The 23070-nt window shown below is 37.1% G+C and overlaps 1 protein-coding gene across 8 annotated transcripts in view; it reads right to left on the bottom strand.

Annotated features, from left to right (window-relative positions):
* The window catches only part of KAT6B (lysine acetyltransferase 6B), a gene marked incomplete at its 5' end in the record, with an annotated part of 157633 nt that overhangs the window by 54128 nt on the left and 80435 nt on the right, over positions 1-23070 (bottom strand). For 5 of the 8 annotated variants that reach the window (XM_084246188.1, XM_084246187.1, XM_084246186.1 and 2 more), the window contains 3 exons: positions 790-871; positions 1132-1247; positions 10724-10832. In XM_084246188.1, coding sequence (XP_084102314.1) covers positions 790-871; positions 1132-1247; positions 10724-10832 — 307 coding nt within the window. The remainder of the gene's footprint in view (positions 1-789; positions 872-1131; positions 1248-10723; positions 10833-23070) is intronic. The other 3 variants (XM_084246191.1, XM_084246190.1, XM_084246189.1) reach the window with 2 other exon arrangements.

Genomic DNA, 23070 nt, shown 5'->3' on the forward strand with positions numbered 1-23070 from the left:
CATAGACACAAGGCCCTCTCTACACTATAGTGTTCTATACACTCATTAAAAACTGTTTTAGAGAATATTTAATGATATAGGAATAGCAGAATCTATTGTTAAGAGAGGGAAATAAAAACACAGTTACAGAAACATATACAGAAGCTTCCATTTCTTTCTTAAAAGGGTAAGGGGGGCAGGGAAGCAATTTCCAGTTGATTATTCTTTTTACTTCTTTTTGTCATTCTATATTTTCTAAATCTTTTACCCTGAAAATGTATACATTTTGTAATAAAAAGGCAGTTATTTTTAATGTTTACTGTACTATAAAATGAAAACACAGAGACCAAGCTAGGCTAACTTAACAATGAAGAAAAACCACATTCCATATGGGTATATCCACACAACTAATGGCCCAGAAAATGGTGATGGTTGCTGTCACGGGACTTTGAGTCATCATTATCACCATTATTGAAAATAGGTCATGTCTTACCTCTAACCACCATACTGAATAATATGGAAAGTGTTCTAAACTTTTGACTTACTAACCTAAACTTATTCTTATAGTGGTTTCAGGAGAGGAATAGTCTTGTATGCCTGTGTCTGAATTAGTCTTTATTATATAAATTACCCCCAAACTAAATGCTTTTGCACTTCTCTGTTCACAACCTGTGTCAAACCCACAAAAATAAAGAAGGTAGGAGAGATGAAAAATGCTTAAGTAACCTGTGTACCCCTGAGCTGTCAGACATCAGGACAAGGCTAATGAGTATGTAATAAAACACATTTTAATATGGTTTAAAAGTTCACCTTTTGGCATTCTGGAAAGTGGGGGGTCACAGCACTCCATATGGAATCCTCTATCACAGGAGTCACAAAAAAGCATATTATCCTGTAATATAACACATTTAAGACTAATTGAGACTGAAACCAACTGTAAAAGGTCACAAATTCTTATGTGATCCAATCAACAATAAAATATAATGAAGGAGCACCATGAGCCTTGTTGAAATTTGACATTGTGTGCATTTAAAACTTCAAAAAGAAAACAGCAATCATCTGCAAATAAATTAATAAAAAAATAATTTAAAAAACCTTCACATTGAATACTAACAATTTACCTATAGATAAACAATTGAGAGCCATACTTACTGCATTTTTGCCTTGGATTCTACATGCACTGCATGTCTTGCATTCGATGCACTGCCACCTTAAGGCCTTTACATTTGTTGTTAATTCAGGACAAAATTTCAAACAAGATGGGTGTCCTATAAGAATAAAAAGCAAATTGCTTTATGGGAATGGTGCCTTACATATTTTTAAACTCCCATTCTTGAATATTTAATAGACAGAGATGATGCCAGCCAAAGAACCTTAAGAACTTTAAAATACAGAAAGGTCAGAAATTTAAATTACACTTTCCTTTCCATCTTTACCCCCAACCCCTACCCCTGTATGTCACAGTATGACTGCAAAGGTTTTCCCTAAAAGAAACTTAGAAAATGTAAACTAGGGCCTCCCCCGTGGCGCAGCAGATGAGCGCTGGGTTGTGAAGCTGCCTGCAGCCTTTGCAGCGCCTGTTTAATCCCCGGCCACCAGACGAGGGTCTCACATGGCACGCAAACCTCTCCTGCCGCCCGCTGCTCCCCTCAGCAGTGTACTTCGTCAGTCTGCCTGCTCTGCTCTCCACTCTGGCTCTGGTGAGTTCTCTCGCCCTCCCGCACTTCTGACTGTACCCAGTGCTTGTATAAATAAATAAATAAATCTTTAAATAAAAAAAAAAGAAAAAGAAAAGTGTACTAATTCCAATCACAGGTCTTTGAGAACTTGAAGATAAATATGCTCAGATCACGTTCTCACTCCTGTGCCTTCTTTTATCTTCAGCCCTCACCATCTTTATCAATTACCATTTACCCTAGTTTTCTGGTTTGTCAGACTGTGTGGGAGTTGCCCAAGTTCAAAACAATCCCTGCTCTTCAATCATAAAACTTAAAATAGCTAAATAGAAAACCGGGGGTGCTTAACTACAAAAGGCAAAAAAGAAAATCCAATGATATACCAAGAACACCCCATTGTTAGGATATATAAAGAAGGTACTATTGCTGCTTTGTCCCTGGGAACCTGAATTTAAAGTCTGGAAGTAGGAGCAGAAACAGGGAATTTGAGAGAAAGCTAAATAATCCAGGTCAAACAGAAAAGGTCGAGCTACACACCCTCAGCAAATCTCCCCCAAATTTCTGAGGGTTCTGCTTTTCCACTGTTTTGAGCACAGTTTTTATCCAGCAGGTCTCAACTTAGGAAAATGGAGCCCCACAGGGGCAAAGCCATTCAAGGAAACCAGCCAGGCTATACCAAGTAGCAGATTCCTCCAAGTAGTGTGGGGAATGTGAGCACAGACTCTTGGGAAGGCAGTTCAGTTTAAAATCTGATGGGCTTTTATCACATAAAACCTGAGATCTCTAAATTTAATTTTATTTTTCTAAATCTTGTCTTAAAATAGTAAGAACATTAGTAAATCCCATGTGAAAGAACTTATAAGCAAGCTGCAAAAGAAACCTGAGGGGTAATAAAAAGAGCAGATTCTGCAATTTCAAAACTGTTTTATAATTTCCTGACTTTGGCAGGCTCATTGTTTAAATATGTATTTTGGGTTGCTGCCAAAAGGGTCCTCCTCCCTAAAGCTTAACAGGTGCTTCATAAAATTCCACCCACCAGATTTCGCTTTTTCAAGTAAAAACATTCAAAATCAATCATCAATATCATTAATAAAAGCACACTATTCCTGAGTTTAAAAAAAAAAAAAACACAACTAAACATCTGTATTTAAGATGTTGAAAAAATAAAATGCTGTCATAGGATTACAACCTTAGGCAGGAGAGACACCCAGGCAGATGCATTTAACCTATGACACCACTCTTTTTACAAGGGCTTCTCTCATTCAAATAAATGGGGGGAAGGGGAGTTTAAATACATAAAAATGGTATCAATCACCTTTTTCTGCTCAGAACAGCAAACAAAGACAGCCTGCTAGTCCAATACAAGTATACTCTGAAGGGGGAGCGAAGTTGTCTACTTTGATCACGATTTTTTCCCTTTATATAGTAAGGGGGTAAAAAGTTATAAAGAACAGCAATTTAAATTCCACCCTTAAAATGGGTCCCATCAGCTTAAAAGTATACCATTTACCTCTCTTTTTTCCCTCTTTTTATTACTTCCTGTAAGTCATACATCACTAGCACATATGACCTCAATTTCATGCACTAAATTTTTCTCTACATTAAAATCTGTTTTTGTACTCTGTAGCTTAATATTCTGTATCTAAGGTAATTCATATCATACTATAGCTTACTATTTATTCTCACAGATAGCCTATGAAAAATACTTTTAAATAATTATGTATTTTGCAAATTAATTGGATTTTGGCCACTTTCATAAAGAGCAAGGAATATTCTTCCACTTAATGCTCTTTTTTCCCATTTTAAGCAATATTCTATCTCAACTACTACCACTTAAGCTACTCTATCAAATTCTAAAATCTCCAGCCCATCTTTCTCTTAAGCAGCAACCTTACCTTTATTTAGCTTAAGAGAACTGGCCGAGAGCCCTTCCAGGTCTGAATTTCTATGATTCTATAAAAGATGCTAAAGAATGAAGAAATATTTCCATTTTATTTCCTCATAGCCAAATTTGAAATAACACAAAAGACTGTAACTGGTCTTGATATAGTTCTACACAAGCTTTAGTAATTAGATAAAGGAAAACAATGTGATTGATAATGTAATTCCTTACCTCCCATTTAGCCATTCCATAAGCTCAATAATTCCCTCTAAAAATTGGGTTCTATCTGCTGACACAACTCATGGTGGTTTGTTTTTATGGAGTTTTAAAACACTTTTGTGGTTTGTAATTTATCAACATATGAGAGTATAAGATGTAATCACTTATTCATTCTTATTACAAGCACTAGCATCTTACTATAGTTTTATCTAACAAAACCAAAGGAATGCTGTTTAAACTGAGGTAAGTGCTAATGAGATCACAAATCACAGCAGCATTGATTTCTGAAGTACTGTGGGAGGGGGCAAAAAACATGGATTATGTAGTAGAAAGAACAACAAAGTCCCAAAATGTCTACGCTGTAATCCCTGCAGCCTGTAAAAATACTACAAAAGAACTTTGCAGCTGTGACTAAGGGTTTGGGCCTTGAGATGAGGAGATTATCCTGGATTATCTGTGCAGACCCAATATAATCACTAGTACTTAATAATGGAGAATGTGTTCCAGCTGCATTAGTGAGATGAGAACAAAGGAGAAGGCCTCCACCCAGCTTTGTTAACTCTGAAGATGGTGTAAATGGGGCCGCAAGCTAAGGAATATGGATGGCCTCTAGAAGCAGGAACAATGTGCATGTGATAGCCAACAAAAAAATAGCGACAGAAACAAGGAACTGAATTCTGCCAAACAACTCAAATAAACAAGAAAATGGACCCTCCTCTAGAGTCCCCAGAAAGGAAATCAGCCCTAGTGAAACCTAAACTTTAACCTACTGAGTCCCATGTTAGACTCTTAATCCACAGAACTCTAAGGCAATACACTTGGGTTAAGTCACTAGACAGTGGTGATAACAACTTGTTTTAGCAGCAATGGAAAAACTAATACTCAAACACTTGGCCCCTTGGATGGGCTATCTGATGGCTATCTATCTAAGACACAGTGAGGTAAAGACAGATATGATTCTACTCTTATAGATGATATAGTCAAACAGGAGGACAGACAGAAAAAGAGAATTAATGTATGATAATGGTGTGGGGCTCAGAGACACGGGAAAATCTAGCAGATTAGAGGAAGGCTATCCTAAAAGAAACCCAAAGGAGAAATGGGATTACATGGAACCTGAGAAGTTGAGGGATGGAAGGGAAATTTGGCAAGTGCAGGATAGGAGGACATGGTCTATTCAAGGAAAAGAGGTTCAATATAAGTTAGTGTGTAGAATACACAAGGGGACAGTGATGCAGGACAGAGTAAACAGAAGCCCAATCCAGAAGAGTGTGGGGAGTTATAGTGAAGAATTTGGATTTTTCCTAAGGGTAACTGGTAGCTACTAATAAGTTCTGTGAGTAGATTTACAATTAAAAAACAAATAAGTTATAAGGTTGGAGTATGGAAAATGGATGAGGAGAAAGTGGGTCAAGATCATATTTAGATGATTATAAAAGCAGTAGTGACTGGGGCTGTTGGAGATATGTGGACTAAACATTGAATCAATGTATTTCGTTGATTCCATCGTGTGACAGAAACAGGCAGAGGATGGCTTGTGGAGCTGTGTAAGTAGATGATGGTGGTAATGCCATTTGCTGAAATGGGAACCCTCCCACTTACCCACCCTCCACCAAGGAGAGCAGGATATTGGTTGGTTGTTGAGATTTCTGTTGTGGTGGTGGTGGCTTTTTTCTGGTACAGGGAGTAGTGCAAGCTTGATAAGCTGTTTTGTATATTCACTCTGAGAAGTTTTTGGGGTGTCCAGGTGGAGAAGTTCTGAAGGGATTTGTATCTAAATTTTGGAAGCTCACAAGACATTATGAAGCAAAATTAAGGGCCTCCCTGGTGGTGCAAGGGGTTAAGAACACAACCTATGAAATTGTCCACAGCCTCTTCAGCACATGTTCCATCCCAGGCTAGCCAGGGAGCAACCCACATGGCTCAGCAGACTTCTCCTGACTCACCCGCTGCTCCCCTCAGCAGTGTTACTTTGGTCAATCTGTCTGTTCTGTTCCCTACTCTGTCTCTGGTGAATCCTCTCACCCCCCCACCTCTGGCCTGTACCCCAGCTCTTGCATGCATAAATAAATCTTTAAAAAAAAAATTATGAAGCAAAATTAAACACAGGGCCACCAACAGAAGCAGGAAGAAACATTTAGAGGGTGAAGCGAGGCCAAGGAGCTAACAAAAGATGTGGGAGAGAAAACATGCAAAACATAACATCACAGAAACCAAAGGAGATCATTTTAAGGAAAAGAGACTCAGCAGGTCAAATGTGTCTGAGTATTTGGTATGGATTCAAAGATGTCCATAACAGGGGCTCCCTGGTGATGTAAGGGGTTAAGACGCAGCACTGTGAAGCAATCTGCAGCCACTGCAGCATGAGTTGGATCCCTGGCAAGGGAGGTGACCCACATGGTGCAGCAGACCTCTCCTGACTTGCGCACTGCTCCCCTCAGCAGTGTATTTCAGTACATCTGCCTGTTTTGCTCCCCTCAGCAGTGTATTTCAGTACATCTGCCTGTTTTGCTCCCCATTCTGTCTCTGGTGAGTCTTCTCACCACCCACACTTCTGGCCTGTACTCCAATTCTTATATACATAAATACATAAATCTTTTTTTTTTGTTATTTATTTGTTTGTTTGTTGGTTTGTATTTTTTTTTTGTTTATGCATGCACTGGGTACAGTCAGAAGCGCGGGAGGGTGAGAGAATTCACCAGAGCCAGAGCGGGGAGCAGAGCAGGCAGAGGGACCAAAGTACACTGCTGAGGGGAGCAGCGGGCGGCAGGAGAGGTCTGCGTGCCATGTGGGACCCTCCTCCGGTGGCCGGGGAGCAGTCGGGGATCAAACCGGCGCTGCAGAGGCTGCGGGCAGCTTCGCAACCCAGCGCTCAATAAATACATAAATCTTAAAAAAAAAAAAAAAAAAAAGTCCGTAACAAAAACTGAGAAGTTGCCATTATAGTTTGCTACATGGAAATCACTGTTAATCCTGACAAGTACAATTAGAGCAAATACAGGAGAGAAGCAAGGTTTCTGTTACCTTTTTCTACGCTTGGATGGTGACTCCAACTCCGGGTGTGTGAAGGGTGGGGCTCACCAATACTTCCACCCTCTCTTTCTATTATTCCTCTTTGGATTATATCTTTGGTTTTGTTTGTTTGTTTGCTTGCTTGCTTGCTTGTTTTTTAGTCAAACATCTATTTCTCACCTAATTATTTAATTTGTGTCGAGTCAGTGTGAACTGGATGGCTAAACAATCAATCCTTGGGGCATTTTCTCAGTGATCTTAAGAAACTAGTGATCTTTTTTATAAACCAATATACCCATATGTTGCACCTACAAGGCAGATTTTATTCAGTTCACAAGCAAATAAAGACAAGCCAGGGAGAGATTTCAGGTCTCCTGAGGGAGGACTGATACTTGACTGAACAGCTCTTGCACCCTTTACTAGATAAAGGTGATTTTCTTATTCTTTCAGCTGCATCACAGCAGCCTTTTTCTGTCTCCAGTTTCAATAAGCTTCCACTTAGAATGATGCTATAATTTTGAACTATACACTTATCTTAGATTTTGCTAATTTGAAAACACACATGCACACAACTCATCTGTAAGTAAGAGTTAACCACCCAGCAATCTGAACAGCAGACACAAAATTTCATTTGGTATAATATCTAATACTTATGTGAAGCTAATTAAAGATAATTTGGTCTTAATGAGGCAAAGAGAATATAACAGTGTTAATTTCAAAGTAGGCTGATCCATGAAAGTCAAGTAAAATCACTTCCTAGTCCCAAAATCTGTACAGACCTGAAGCCTATCTGATGATTCCACATTCATATTAGTGGTTAGAATAGTCCCTCGTGTTTGTGTAATGTTTTATAGTTACTGATAATCCTCATATTCTCTTACTGGATCCTCACAACAGCCCTGTGGATGCAGGGTGCAGATATCACCTTCTACAATTTACAGATATGGAAAATTGCAACTCTACAATCAGCAAACAGCAAAACAGAACTGGAACACCAAATTTGGGACTATACATATCACCTCACATTTATTTTTTAACCACCTGCAAACTTGAATTATTTTTTCAAAATAATTTTTACCAGGAAAACCATTTGCAACACTCAAGTCACCTTAAAAACGGAAACATTCTGTTTGGCTTTATGATGTAAACAGAAAGAAACATTTGTTATTAGTATCTGTGAAATGTAACTACAGTCTAAATAAGACATCATACAAATAGAACTTCAGATAGAAGTAACGAAAATCCAACAGGTACATATGGGAAACACATTTAAGAATGATCTTCATTATGGGCTGCCATCTAGATTTTCTTTTTCTGGTTTGATACAGCTAGGAGCATTTTTCTCATGTAAAACTCCTACATTAGGGATTCCTTTGATCATTACAGACTCAACTCAATCCTAGAATCAATGGACTCCTCTGAGTGTGACACAGCAGCCGTTTACATAGGTCAATTAGGGGTACCCATCACACTGTAATTCCCACTTGAAAAACTGAATTGGACTGTGATGTGGCTTCCTCCATTATTAGAGGGCACTGTTGAATCATACCAACCTATCTTATTCTTTGTTCTCTATCATTACCAAGGTGTTACAATAGAGCATTAAAATTATGAGAACCCCCAAATTCTCTAACAAGAACCATATTATATTTTGTCCCTTCTCTTTAAAAGCATCTATTTTTCAATAGTCAAGCCCACTCACATGACCTACCAGATAAAGTACATGTGAAAAATACAGCTCCCTGAGTCAGGAACAATGGTTTTTTGAATAAAGTAGCTAAATCCACACTGGCACAGTACACTCAAGGGAAGATTAAGTGAACCTTAACACTAGAGCTGGATCCCATTGCTGAATCTAGAGAAGGACTCTGAGCCATGCTCTGTCTTAAACTAGGGACATGATGACTCCAGGGCTTGAATTTCTGCCATGACCCACACCTTGACTCCAAAGCCTCTGGCCCTCTTTATCTGGAGAGGAGGAAACTGGCTCACAAAATGACTGTAAATATACAAGCCTCTGGTCAGTATCCTTCATTTATTCTTCTCAGTTTGTTAAAAGAGAAAACAAGAGAGTAATTTTAAAAAGAGAAACTATAACATTACACTTACAGACTCTGGAAAAGTAAGAAACTTCAGGGGAAAAAAATTTCAGTACAAAGGAGATCAAGCTTCTCCTTTGGCAGGTCTTAATCTGGGGAAAACTAAGGGAGATTGATTACATCAGAAAAATCTAAGATCTACCTGTTTAGAATTACACTTTTATACCCTGTGAAGGAAGCCTTGAAGTTATGATCTAGAAGATAAAGATCTTGAATTCCTTATCAACTCAAGTAAGTGTATCACCAGAGGTAAGGAAATACATGAAGGGAACTTTTCTTCCCACAGTTAAGTACGTCTTTAATCTGTCTAGTGTTGAGACAAAGAAATAAAACAGTGAAGGGTGTTTTAAAAGTACTACCTTAAAAATCACAAGGGGTAAACCCTAGACAAGTGAACACCACTAAACTGATCAGGCATTTACACAAAAGAATAATTCATTCAGAATGAGCCTCACGAGAAAACCCATAAGATAACTACAGAGTCAGACTGATGAGTGAGGCACTACCTTATCAAGATAAAACAGGAAGATTGTAAGGTTGAAATTTATTAAACCGAACATACAGATAATGTTTCCATGCCCTTTTGTCACTAACCATGATACCATGAGCAAGTAAAAGAATTTTAATGAATCTGTAGAGCCCATCAAAAAGACTGTCAGAAAGCATTTCTCAAGCAGAGTTTGAAATGTCTTATTTCCAAGGCTCTCCCATCCTAGTCAGGTCCAGAAAATTGCAGATCCATAGGGCCTATCAAGTAAAATCTACATAGAAGGAAGAATCATTACACAACATTGTCATTCCTCAGTATGAAACATTTCCTCTCTCTACCCATCAAGCAGCTGTCATAGTAGAGATAAGATTTTTAAATTACTTGCAGCAATCAAGGACAACAATATCAAACACGCCAAATTATAACAGTGGCTGACTTTTATAGTACACTTATCATTTTGCTGAAGACTGTGCTAGGCTACTTACCTATATCCTCTCACTTTTTTCCCATAAAATCCAAGAGGTAAATCATACCATTAATTACTTACCTTTCTAATGAGAAAAGTGAGACTCAGAATAGTTAAATATTAGATGGGTCATGCCTGGCTCTCGAGTTTACTCTTAATCATCACATCACAGTGACTATATTTTTTTTAATTTAATTTTTACATAATATATGATTTCTCCCCTAGATGTGGTCACCATAGTTCTCTCACCTCCAAAGCACCCATAGTCCTTCACCATTTTCCCTGTGCTCTCCCCTCACCTTATTGTCACTCCCTCTGCAACACCACACTACTTTCTAACATAGACTACCCTCTTGTTATTTTATTCTAAGCAATCTGAATTTCTTTCATGCTTGATGATTTTTTAATTCCATCATGGTATTTTCCAGAATACTGTACTTTTTATTGGGCGTCACACAGAGCTGAGCTGTACTGTTACACTGCACCAGTAGGTGTCATGATCTGCAACACTATTATGTACCAACTCAGTTACCTAACATCAGGACTTGCTATAGAAAAAACAAGTGATTCTAGTTGTACTCAGCTTGAAAATCTGGAATTTGTGATATCAATTTATCCATAGTGTAAAGTGCTCCACACTGAATTACCAATGCTAGCATGAAACCAAAGCTTAATTATATATCATATATAGTGTATTATATAAACATATATATCTTTATGTCAGTGCTAACAAACTTCCACATTTTCTGCCTCTACATACATTTACTTTTAAATTTTGAAATCTATACTATTAACAACCAAACACTGCTTCAAATAAAAATATAGTTTTGGTAGAGAAATAAATAGCATGTAACTATAATGGAGAGTCACTGTATACATATACAAAAAAATCCAACTCACCACTACTGCCACAATCTGCACAAGAGAGGAGTTCTTCTGGTTTCTTTTCACGATTTGATTCTTTAGTTCCCAAACAGAAGCTACATATTGGAATGGGATCGGCACGGGGCTATGACAAAATTAAAATTAAAAAAAAAATACTGTTAGTTTTCCATTTAAAACAATACATTAAAATCAAAAGGTTCTTATATATTTCTTCAACAAAAAAAACTCCTTTAAGTAAGATATTCAAACCATTTTCTGCAAATAAATTTTTTCTTAATTTGATACTAAATTTTACCTGAATAATGTATTTAATTGTAAAGTAGAAGACCAAAGAGTAATTTTTATTAAACCAATGAAACCTTAAGACCTTTATATATCATATAACCTTTCTAAAATGAACATTATTAAAGATTCATTAGTATTATATTTTTCATTAGTATTATAGTCTATGAGTATAGTATATGTTAATATTCATTACTAGTGTAATCTATGAATATTATCTCATTAGGTCAGACTGTTTAAACTTCAAATGTTTTAGTGCAGGTTACCAGTATCTTTCTATTAAATATTTGACATAAAATATTGTGTTTTTATGTGACAAAATAATAGAGTTGAAACTAAGCAAGAACATTTTTAAAAGTCTATAGAGACTTTTGAGATGAAAAGGCCATTAACTAGGTTCTTTGTAGCAACAAGGTCTTCAAAAGTAAACCACAACATGCCACATAACAGAGATAAACCCTAAATCTCTGATATTCCCACTTTAATAAAAGAAACAACAAAACATTTGTCTAACCCGCTAGCACCCTTTGATTCTCACTAAGGAAATTGCTTTTAACAATGTATAAATCTGCATACATTTTAGTGTCTCCATTGTGATTTATGACTACCAGCTTTGCTAGTATTCCCAGTCATATGAATAGTTGGCTGTGCTTACAGATCTGGTCACGTTATTTTGAACAGTCAAAACTATATGAAAACTAAAATTTTATTGCATATTCCAAGCATTCACACATGTTGTCTGCTAGCTTTCTGAATGTAACTATAATGTATTTATATATGAATCTCATGAATTAAAAATTCAGGGCAAGAAAACTTAGCAGAATCACAAATGTTTTTCTAATGTAAATTAAAAACAAGATTTTGCAGCTCTAAATATACACTTCTAAATATACATCAGCAAAGAATAAACCTCATTTGTTCAGTTACTCTATCCCAAATGTGCCTAACACATTGCCTGATATACAGTATGCACTCAAAATATATCTGCTAGCTGAATAGATGAAAGAAACATATGCTAGTTAAAAAACCCCATACTTCATCTAATATTTCAAATGGTTATAATGATTTCAACAAATGCCTAGTTCACTGTGACATGTCATCAAAAAAAAACAGAATTCATCTTATGACCAAGCATTTACAAAATTGTTCAATGTAACTTCTAATTTCATCTTACAACATGAGCATTCATTATCTTGCCTTATTTTCAGTTTAATTTGTTCTTTTAATATGTACAGGCTTTACTTTCTGAGGTAGCTATTCAAATGTATTTTTGTAGCCCCAGTTAAAAGCAGAATATAAAGCATCCTGCATTAGAAAAACGAAGGGGAAAAAAAAAAAAAAAAAAAGACAAGCTACAACAAATTGGTCACTGACTCCAGCCACAATTTTTTAAATGCCAGATAATCAGCACTGCATAATTATAGATCCATAGTTATTACTTGCAACTGCTCAACTGCAGTACCTTGGGAACACTTTTGTTCCTTTAAATAGCAATTAAAAGAACAATCTGGTTTTAAAGTGACACCATTCCCCTGATAGATACTAGCTAAAACCCAGTCTTTGTACTAATGGGATCCCTGCTTTCATTTGATATAACAATGCTCAAGCCATTGCTGCCATCCTTGCCGTGATAAATAATTTACAAAATGTCACCTATCATTCATGCAATGAAACAAATCCAAATCTGCACTCCCATTTTTCTTTCCCAGATGAATTTTGAGCTGTAGAAAGACATGGCCATCAGCCAGCATTCATGCTCATTTTTCGTTTTTAACTAAAGGTAACACAAAGGACAAAGGTTGCTAGTAGTTCATGGCCAGAAAGACTAATGTCCCACACTCTGTCCAATAATAGAAAGCATAGATGCTATCACTTCACGCTACATTCAAGTGAACCCCACCATGCTGATATATGCTCACAACCATTTATTTTAGGGATAACTATCTCACAATACTCTATAAAACCACTGCATTATACAGAAACGTCTGCCCTGCTGAATTATTGATAATTCAAAGCACTTTTTGCTAACCTCAGTACAGCCGAGTCTAATTAACTTTAAAAAATTGTCACTTGTATGAAATGAAACTTTTACAGTAATGCATGTAAATGGGTCACAGAATTATTATGATTCACTATTCTCAATCAGACTACATATAAATTGTTTGAAAATATAATCCCTGGTAATAGATTAAAATGGACTGCAGTCAGAAAGAGGTCTGAATAAATGGCAATTCAATTCTACACAAGTCTACAACAGACAAATCATACCTAAGCAGTCTGAAAAAGGAACCAGTATCTGCCAATTCTTAATTCCTTTCTTTGAAATTTCACAAAGGCATGTAACCTGTTGATCACATTTTCTTATCAATATGCTTGAAATTTCAAATTAACCTCAAGAATTAACACCCATGGATAGGTTTAACTCTGCAAACTGTACAAGAAACACCTACTTCTTATCTCCCATGTAATGGTCCTGGGGTAGCTGCTAGGCTATAGATCACTCATACACTATCTATTTAATCATCTTCAAAATCATGCCAGAATGTAGATTATTATGTTCATTTTAGGGGAGAAATCAAGGATCTGAAAATGTAGGTAACTTTTCTAAAGCTGCACATGTTCAACTGTGAAGCTGGTATTGAAATACAAGTCTTTCCCTACAACTGATCCCTTATTTTGTTTGGAGCTTGATTCTGATATCCCACACCATTCTGGAATTACATTCCACCGGCACCATTCTGGATTCTCTATGTCTTGCTTTATTTTTCTGCAAGTACTTGTCACTATATGATATGTTATGTATCATTTGTCTATTTTGCTTCACTTACTAAACTATAAAAGCTCCATCATGGGGGCAGAGACTTTGTTTGCGGCTGCAGCTCCAGACTCAGAGTACATTTGTTGAATAAATAAATGAATACCCTTTCACAGGTTAAGTATTGGTTCCTCTAGTTCAACAGCATCAAAAATAATGACTACTGTTATTTATTTTAATGTCTATTCTTAATGACTATAAAGTGAGGGTGAATCAACCATCAACGAATGACAAAGTGGGTTCCATCACTGATCTGAAGTCTTTTTTTTTAACTCTGACAATTTATAATGAATGATTTAAATATAATTGCACTTCCCTGAGTGTAATCTGACAAACCAGAACCAAAATTTAAAAATCAGTTAGGAGGAAAATTGTCTCACCATTTCCATGAGTATTAACTATTATGGCTCAATCAGTAATAGTTACTATCGTTATATGTAAGATAAACTTGGGGCCATGGCCTGTTGTCAATACCTAATTGTGAACCTGCTTCCTTATATTCATCTCAAGAAAGAAGAAACTGACAATAAAATCAAGGGGATAAACACAATGCAGTGAGAGTAACTAAATTATAACATGGGCATGAATCTGTTTAATCTATTTTAAAAGGAAAATATTTTGAACATTGGTATTTTGTTATTAGTAATTAGTTGTTTTCCACAAACTGTACAACTGATAGTGCTAGGACAACAGAGATTGAAAATGGTCTGTGTGGTTTTCAGGGTAACATACTTTCCCCCTCCTTTTTTTTTTTTTGCCACTTCAGCACTCTACTTGACACCTACCTAATAAAGAACTAGTCTTCATTTCTTACCACTTAACCCACTTATTCAACTGATGTCTGTCTGAACATATCAAGCCCACTCCTAATTAGGATATAGAGCATGCATACTCAGGACTTTCCTTTACAGCAATCTGCCTAAGATGTGGTCTTTGGAAATAGACTAACTTTAAAAGTAGAGGCTTCCTGTGATGACCGAAATCATCTCATTTTTTAAGAGTACTATCTTGTTCCCATTGACATGTGTTATAACTGTGGTCAGTACAGCATTCCTCAGCAGGAAGGTCTGGTGCCCTCATAGCAACACCACAGGGGCACAACAGAACTCTGTTTATGACATGTCTATCACCATTTTCTCTATACACATGTGCCCTTTTGTTTTATTCTAAGGCTATTCTTGCAATTTTATCATGAGTTTTGACATGGACATCTGAATAGACACTTTAGTAATTTCTTCCAGAAGATAATTGGAGATATACTTATTATAAGACTTTTCACAGGCATCAATTTTACCATAATTTTACCCTCTCCATATAGATTTTTATTGTATCACCTCCCCTGCTCATTATACTTCTCTGTGGGTAATTGGTTCTGTGAGGGAGCACTACATCATCCCCACTGGATCTGGATTGAGTTTCTGTATTACTCTGGGCAAAAGGATTTATTATTGCTAATGTATGGAGATCTTGAGAATGACTGCTATATTTTACCCCCTTGTCACAGTGAAGAGCGTTCTCTGTATTTTAAGAATGACAACAAGTAAATTAAATCTAATAAAATAAAAATATTTAAAAAATCACTACATATATACATAAATATGTCACTTTTTTTTTTCCCCCTGTAAAGAATCACTTAGGAACAAAAACAGTATCAATGACCACACACTGGGAAATCCCCACAATCAAAGGCTGAGTCAGAAGTAAAAAATAATAAAAGCTTAGCCACAAAGGAGTAAGAAGAGAAGGGAAGAAGACTTTCTAGGAAATCAGCCACAACAGTCATCAATTGTGTGGAGCTAATTGAAATGCTCACATTGTATCCTGAAGTCTAGAACTTTTTCTAATTAGGCAGGTGTGCCATTTATAAGAGTGCTGATTAAGGAAAGTGATTCCATTGGAAGAAAACAAATCTAATCCTGTACACAACATTTAACAATAGCAATTTTGTTTGTTCTTCATCATCATCACCACCTCCTCCTTCTTCTTTTTTTGAGGGGGACAAGAAGCCTACAAACTTGGGAGGATGTAGAAACAAAACAAGGCCTTCCCCAGGATCTTTAGCTTCTAATCTGAACAGGGACTTTGGTTGTCATGATTTCATCTAAATGTCTCTCCTTGCCCCATTAGAAACTACAAGTAGGGGGCCTCCCCAGTGGCGCTGCGGTTGAGTGCTGGGTTACGAAGCTGCCCGCAGCCTCGGCAGCTCTGGTTCAACCCCCGGCTGCCGGGCGAGGGTCTCACATGGTGCACAGACCTCTCCTGCCGCCCGCTGCTCCACCCAGCAGTGTACTTCGTCCGTCTGCCTGTTCTGCTCCCTGCTCTGGCTCTGGCGAATCCTCTCGCCCTCCCACGCTTATGACTGTACCCAGTGCTTATATAAATAAATAAATCTTTAAAAAAAAAAAAAAGAAAGAAACTACAAGTAAATATTTCTTAAGAGGGATCAAAATATGGTTCAACATTAACACATGGCTATAGGAAGTCTGTTTAGGATTTAGAAACTTTTCTTTTCAGCAAGCATGTCAATATTTGCAATATGACATAAACCCTACTCCAGATTTAAAAAAATGAAATTTTAGGGACCTCCCTGGTGGCGCAAGGGGTTAAGACACAACCTAAGAAGCTGTCTGCAGCCTCTGCAGCATGAGTTTGATCCTGGAACAGGGAGCTACCCACATGGTACAGCAGACCTCTCCTGACTTGCCCACTGCTCCCCTCAGCAGTGTACTTCAGTTATTCTGCCTGTTCTGTTCCCCACTCTGTCTCTGGTGAATCCTCTCACCCTCCCCACACACCTCTGGACCCAGGTTCTTGTATGCATAAATAAATAAATCTTATTAAAAAATTAAATTTTAAAATAATTTCCTACTCGAGCATCACAAATCTTTAATGGTTCTTTTTTTTTTAATACTATAAGAGTAGTTTCAGGTTCACAGCAAGTTTGGGAAGTAGCAAAGATTTCTCTCTCATATGTCTCTGCTCCCTATATGCATAGTCTCCCCAATTATTAACATCCCCCAACAATGATAAATTTGTTAAACTGATGAACCTACTGACATCAGTTTTGCCCAGAACCCAGAGTTTACACTAAGGTTCTCACTTGGTGTACGTTCTATGGATCTGGACAAATTTATGACATGTATCCATCATTATTTTATAGAATCATACTAAGTAGTTTCACTACCCCCAAAATTACTCAAGCTCCATCTTCTCATCCCTCCTCCCCTCTAACCTGTGGTCATCACTGATCTTTATTACTGTATTCATAGTTTTGTCTTTTCCAGAATGTCACAGAGTTGCAATCATACAGCCTGCTTCTGCTGTTGCCCTAAGGTATCTGTTTAAATCTAGATGCGGTGCCTATAGTCCCATCTAGGCACAATACCAATTCCACCAAGAGAAACCAGCATTAATAACTCAGGAGACACAAGCAAGTAATTAGAAACAAAGAAGGGGGGAGAGAAGAAAAAGAGAAGAATGAAGAGATGAGACCCAAGGAAGTGGATAATAACCAACTAGAAAAGTCACATGTTAGTTATTATTTCGATAATATTATCATCATTAGCAACACCACCCTCAACAATGTCCCATATTCACAGAGAGCAACTGAAATGCTATTTGCTATTCAATAAGTTACTAATATTTACTCAGCACCCAAGTAGGCCAAACAGAATATAACTGCTACTCTAAGCGCTTATCCTCAGAGAACCAATAAAAGTACTGTAATTCCATTACCACACTTAATTCTCAATTGCCCTGTGGGGACATAAACCATCTGGTATACAGAATTTCTATGCCCCTGACTTTTATGCTTTTGTTTTCTTCACTTTCAAATTACCTCTGACCCTTACAATTACAGTAGTCATAAGCAGTAGCAAAAGAGGATAGTTGGATATTTACCATCTAAATTTCAAGAGCTCTGACTTTGTTTTCTCAACTTAGCCCTAAACTCCTTTATGGTGGAGGCCAGGCACCATCCTTACATTAATGTTATCTCAAGATACTCTGCTCTGTGGTGGTCTAGTATCACAGCAGACTGTGTGGGAACAGCACAAAACATAAGCCTCTCCAGTTACAGTAAGGCCAGGAAAGGAATGCCACATGTGATCTATTATCCATACAGAGCAAAGTTCCTAGAACTTTAAAAGTCCATGGAATGCTACTAAAGGATATACAGAAGGTAGAAGCACTTAATTTTTGTGAAATTAAGAATTCTTTGCATATTTTAAGTCAAGACTTACTTAGCATATCACTTTGAGATCTTTGAAGGAGACTCCGGTTTGTTTTATCTTAATTACCACATATAATGAGCCATACAAATTGAAGATGTTTGATAAATATTTGTTGAATGCATAAATGTAGCATTATTTCTCATACTTAGTATTTTGCTGTCATTTTCTAAATTACATTCTTACTTTAGTTTATAAAGCTAAATAAATAACAACAAAATAGCACATGGTTATGGGAGGAAAAAAACACTTTAAATATTTTCCCATTAAGAACCTTCACATTTGGGCCTCCCCGGTGGCGCAGCGGTTGAGCGGTGGGCTGCAAAGCTGCCCACAGCCTCTGCAGCGCCGGTTCAATTCCCGGCTGCTGGGCGAGGGTCCCACATGGCGTGACAGACCTCTCCTGCCGCCTGCTGCTCTCCTCAGCAGTGTACTTCGTCAGTCTGCCTGTTCTGCTCTCCGATCTGGCTCTGGTGAATTCTCTCACCCTCCCGCGCTTCTGACTGTACCCAATGCTTGTATAAATAAATAAAATAAATATATATACATATATATAAAAAAGAACCTTCACATTTACCAACTTACGTTTTTTAAATTGTAAAGTTCAGTATTAATAAGTACATTTACATTGTTGCACAATTAAGCTGTTGCACAACTAGTCTGCAAATAATAAAAACATACAGTTTAAAAGTTTTGAATAAATGTATACACCCATGTATCCCATACCTCTATGGAGATAAAGAACACTCCATAACCCCAGATGGTTCTCTCCTGTCCCTTCCCAATCAATCCCTTCCTACTCTCCATCCAAAACAACCACTATTCTGATTTCTACCACCACAGGTTGGTATGGTCAGTTCTAGAACATTGTATAAATGGAAACAGACTCTAAATTCTTGTGTAGGGCTTGTTTCATTCACTGCATTGTCATATTATGTATTCTTATTATTGCATTTATAAGCAATTAATTTCTTACTACTGCCTAGTAATATTTTATTGTTAAATGCATCAAAATGAGTTTATTGTTTCAATAGTTGAAAAGCATTTAAGTAGTTTTTAGCTCAGGACTAAAATGAATAAAACTTCTATGAATATTCTAACAAAAGTATTTTTGTGAAAATCTTTTCATTTCTTTGAATAAATACCTAGAAGGGAACTATTTGTAAGGTGGGTATATCTTTAACTTTATTAGAAAGCCCTAGGTAGAATGATCAAGAAAAATATTACTTTTCAATATCAGGTAGTAATAAATATATATATATACACACACACACACACAGAGAGAGAGAGAGAGGTGTACAGAGAAAGAGATTGATTGATTCCAGGATCATTTGTTGAGATTTTCTTTTTGTTTAAGAAAGAAAATTCAGTTTTCTTTTTCAAAATTTGTTCCACTGCATTGCCATACAAATTTTTAATCAGTTTGCCAATTTCTGGAGAAAACCATGTTGGGATCTTTATTGGGATTGTGTTAGTATATACATCATTTTGGGGAGTGTTGACTTTTTAATATTATGCATTTTTCCAATCCATGAGCATGGACATACCTTCATGTATTTAGGTCTTCAGGGTACAAATTTCTTCCATATTTTGCTAAAGTTAGCACCATATTTTCATACAGATTTATGCTATTATACATGATAGTTCAATTTCTTAATGCTCATTGTTTCTATACAGAAATATAACTGGGTTTTGCATATTCACCTTGAATTCTTGCTAAGTTCATTTATTTCAGTAATTTCTGAAAGATTCCTTAGGATTTTTTGTATAAGATTATCATGTTCTCTAAATGAGAGACAGTGTTAGTTCTTTCCATTCTGTATGCCTTCTTTGTTTTCTCTGCTTTATTACACTGAGTAGGAACTCCAGTACAATGCTGAATAGAAACAATGAAAGGGGGATTATTATCTTAATCCTGACTTGAGAAGTATTTAATCCTTCACCATTAATAATGATGTTAGCTATGATTTTTCCTTCTTTTCAGTTGCTTTTTATCAGGTTGACCAAGTCCTTTCTATTTCCAGTTTGCTGAGAGATATCATGGGATTTTCAGTTTTGCCAATTAAATCTGAGATGATTATATGTTGTTTTCATTTTAGAATACTGACCCAAACTTGCATTTCTGGGTAAATCCCACTCTGGAAAGCTCTCATATTATTCTTTCAGGTTACTGGATTTGATTTGCTAATATTTTTGAAAGATTTTTGTGTTTATGGGGCCTCCCTGGTGGCAATAAGGGGTTAAGTCTCAGCTCTATGAAGCTATCCGCAGCCACAGCAGCATGAGTTTGATCCCTGACCAGGGAGCTAACCCACCTGGCACAGCAGACCTCTAGACCTCTCCTGTCTCGCCTGCTGCTCCCCTCAGTAGTGTAGTTCAGTAGATCCACCTTTTCTGCTCCCCATCTATCTCTGGTGAATCATCTTACACCCCGTACCTCCGGCCTGTACCCCGGTTTTTGTATGCATAAATAAAATACATCTTTTAAAAAAAGATTTTTGTGTTTATGTTTGTGAGGAATATTGTTTTATAATTTCCATTTTTTTTGGTAATTTTTGGTTAGTTTTCTCAGTAATTTTATTTATGATTTTATTTATTTTTGTGTAGAAGAACTGGGGTGCAGGCTAGCGGTGTGGGGGTGGGGAGGGGTTGAGAGGATTCACCAGAGACAGTGGGAGCAGAACAGGCAGATCTACTAAATTACACTACTGAGAGGAGCAGCAGAAGAGACAGGAGAAGTCTGCTATGCCATGTAGGTTAGCTCCCTGGCCGGGACTGAACTCATGAGGGCAACAGCATGATAGCCCAGAGACTTTAACCCCTGGGCCACCAGGAAGGCCCACCCTTATTATTCTTTTCATGTCTTCTGTGATACCCCTCCCCCATTCCTTGCAATTCATGTGTTCTTCCTTTTATTAGACCAATCTCCACTAGAGATTTCTGAATTTTATCAATGTTTTCAAAGAGCCACCATTTCACTTCCCATATTTACTGTCTACTGAACTTGCTAAAAATTTTTTTAAAATGTTGATTCTAATGGTATCTATCAGAAACTTGATTTGTTATCATCTCCATTATTATTATTCTAACACAACAAAAGTCTGTGATTATTCAGAGTGACACTCCTTTTTTTCTTGAATATAGAACGGAGGGCCCACCCAATCTACTCTTGCTGCTATATCCACAGCACTCCTGGGAGGTTGGGGTAAAATCTGATACATTAGAAGAGTAATCTACCAAGAATTATTCTCTAGACAGTGGTTCTTAAGAGTGTCAACATCAGAATCACCTGTGTAGCTAAGCCACACCTATGGATTTTGCCTTAATGGGTCAGGAGTTGATTAAGGCATCTTAATATTTTTTACAATTCAAGGGAATTCTGATGGTACCCTAAGTTAAAAATCATAGCTCTGAATGATTAGGACATCAGGTAGTTTATGCACAGGAGAGCCTAGGGAATGGGAGAGGATATACAGAGCAATGACTGAGAATCCACTGTCTACTCATAATGAATTTATGGACATGAACATACTTTAAAAGTAAAAAAACAAAACAAACTAAATGAGTGTTATGTTAAGCTCTTCAATATAAGGGTTATTTTGTGGATTATAAATTGGTTTAAAAAAATTCACATAGTACAAAGACACAACAGAAAATAAGTCTTCCTCCTATGTCTAACCCTTGGACGCTCCAACCTCCCCTCCAAAAGTTCACTGAGATGTTCCCATTGACAGACTGCATAGATACAAACATGTAACATCTCAAAAAGAAAAAGGTTGAAATATTCTAACTCAGTTTGATTCTTATCATTATTGAAATTGTTAACACCCTTGTTTCTACAAAAATGTACATATGTGCATTTTTCATGTACAAATATACCTATAGGATAAACTCCTAGGTGTGAGATTGCTAGGTGGGACCGAGTATGGACATTTTTAATTACAAGAGGTTGTGCCACTATATATTTTTAACATTTTTTCCTTGTCAATAATGGAAAGTTATACCATATTTCAACTTAAAGTTGTTTTCCAATCAACTTTTAAAAAACAGGTTCAAAGATCATATTTGAAGGGAAAAAAGTGTAATTTCTCTTATCCCCTAGTTTGTGATAATACAAACAAAACTGTGCCTCTACAATTACCCATAACTCAGCTAATCAATGACCAGTGTTCTCATATATCCTCACAACAATTATATGGGAGGATACAAAACTCCACAAAAGTAAAGGCATTAGCTAAAGAACAGAGAGAATAAAAATAAAAACAAAAACAAACAACAAAAAAAAAACTCTTCTCCCCCATCCAATGATCTTCAACCTTAGCACATTACAAATATCTTCTTCATGCCAAAGTTGATTAAAGCAACATTATAACAGAATTGCAATCTGTCATACGTGTTTAAGAAAATAGGGGTGTGGGGCCTCCCTGGTGGCCTCAGAGTTAAGTTTCAGCGCTGTCACCGAAGGGGCCCGAGTTTGATATCTGACCTGGAAGTTAACCCACATATGGCACAGCAAACCTCTCCTGTCTGGCCAGCTGTTCCCCTTAACAGTGTATTTCAGCTAATCTTCCTGTTCTACTCCCCATTCTATCTCTGGTGAATCTTCTTGCCCCACCACCCCACCCCTCTAGCCTATACCCCAGTTCTTCTATGCAAAAATAAGTGAGAGAGAGAGAGAGAAAGAGAAAGAGAGAAAGAGAAAAAAAGAGAGAGAGAGAGAACGAAAGAAAGAAAAGAAAGAAAAGAAAGAAAGAAGAAAGAAAGAAAGAAAGAGAGAGAGAGAGAGAGAGAGAGAAGAAAACAGGGGTGTGCAAGAATTTTTGAAACCATCAGTTAAAAGGAAACTAGAAGTGGGGCCTCCCTCTTGACGCAAGGGGTTAAGTACCACACTATGAAGCAATTAGCAGCCTCTGCAGCATGAGTTCGATCCCTGGCCTGCCAGGGAGCAACCCACATAGCACAGCAGACCTCTCCTGTCTTGCCAGCTGCTCCCCTCAGCAGTGCATTTCAGTACATCTGCCTGTTCTGTTCCCCAC

This window comes from Talpa europaea (genome assembly GCF_964194135.1).
Source record: "Talpa europaea genome assembly, chromosome: 10".
NCBI lineage: Eukaryota > Metazoa > Chordata > Mammalia > Eulipotyphla > Talpidae > Talpa > Talpa europaea.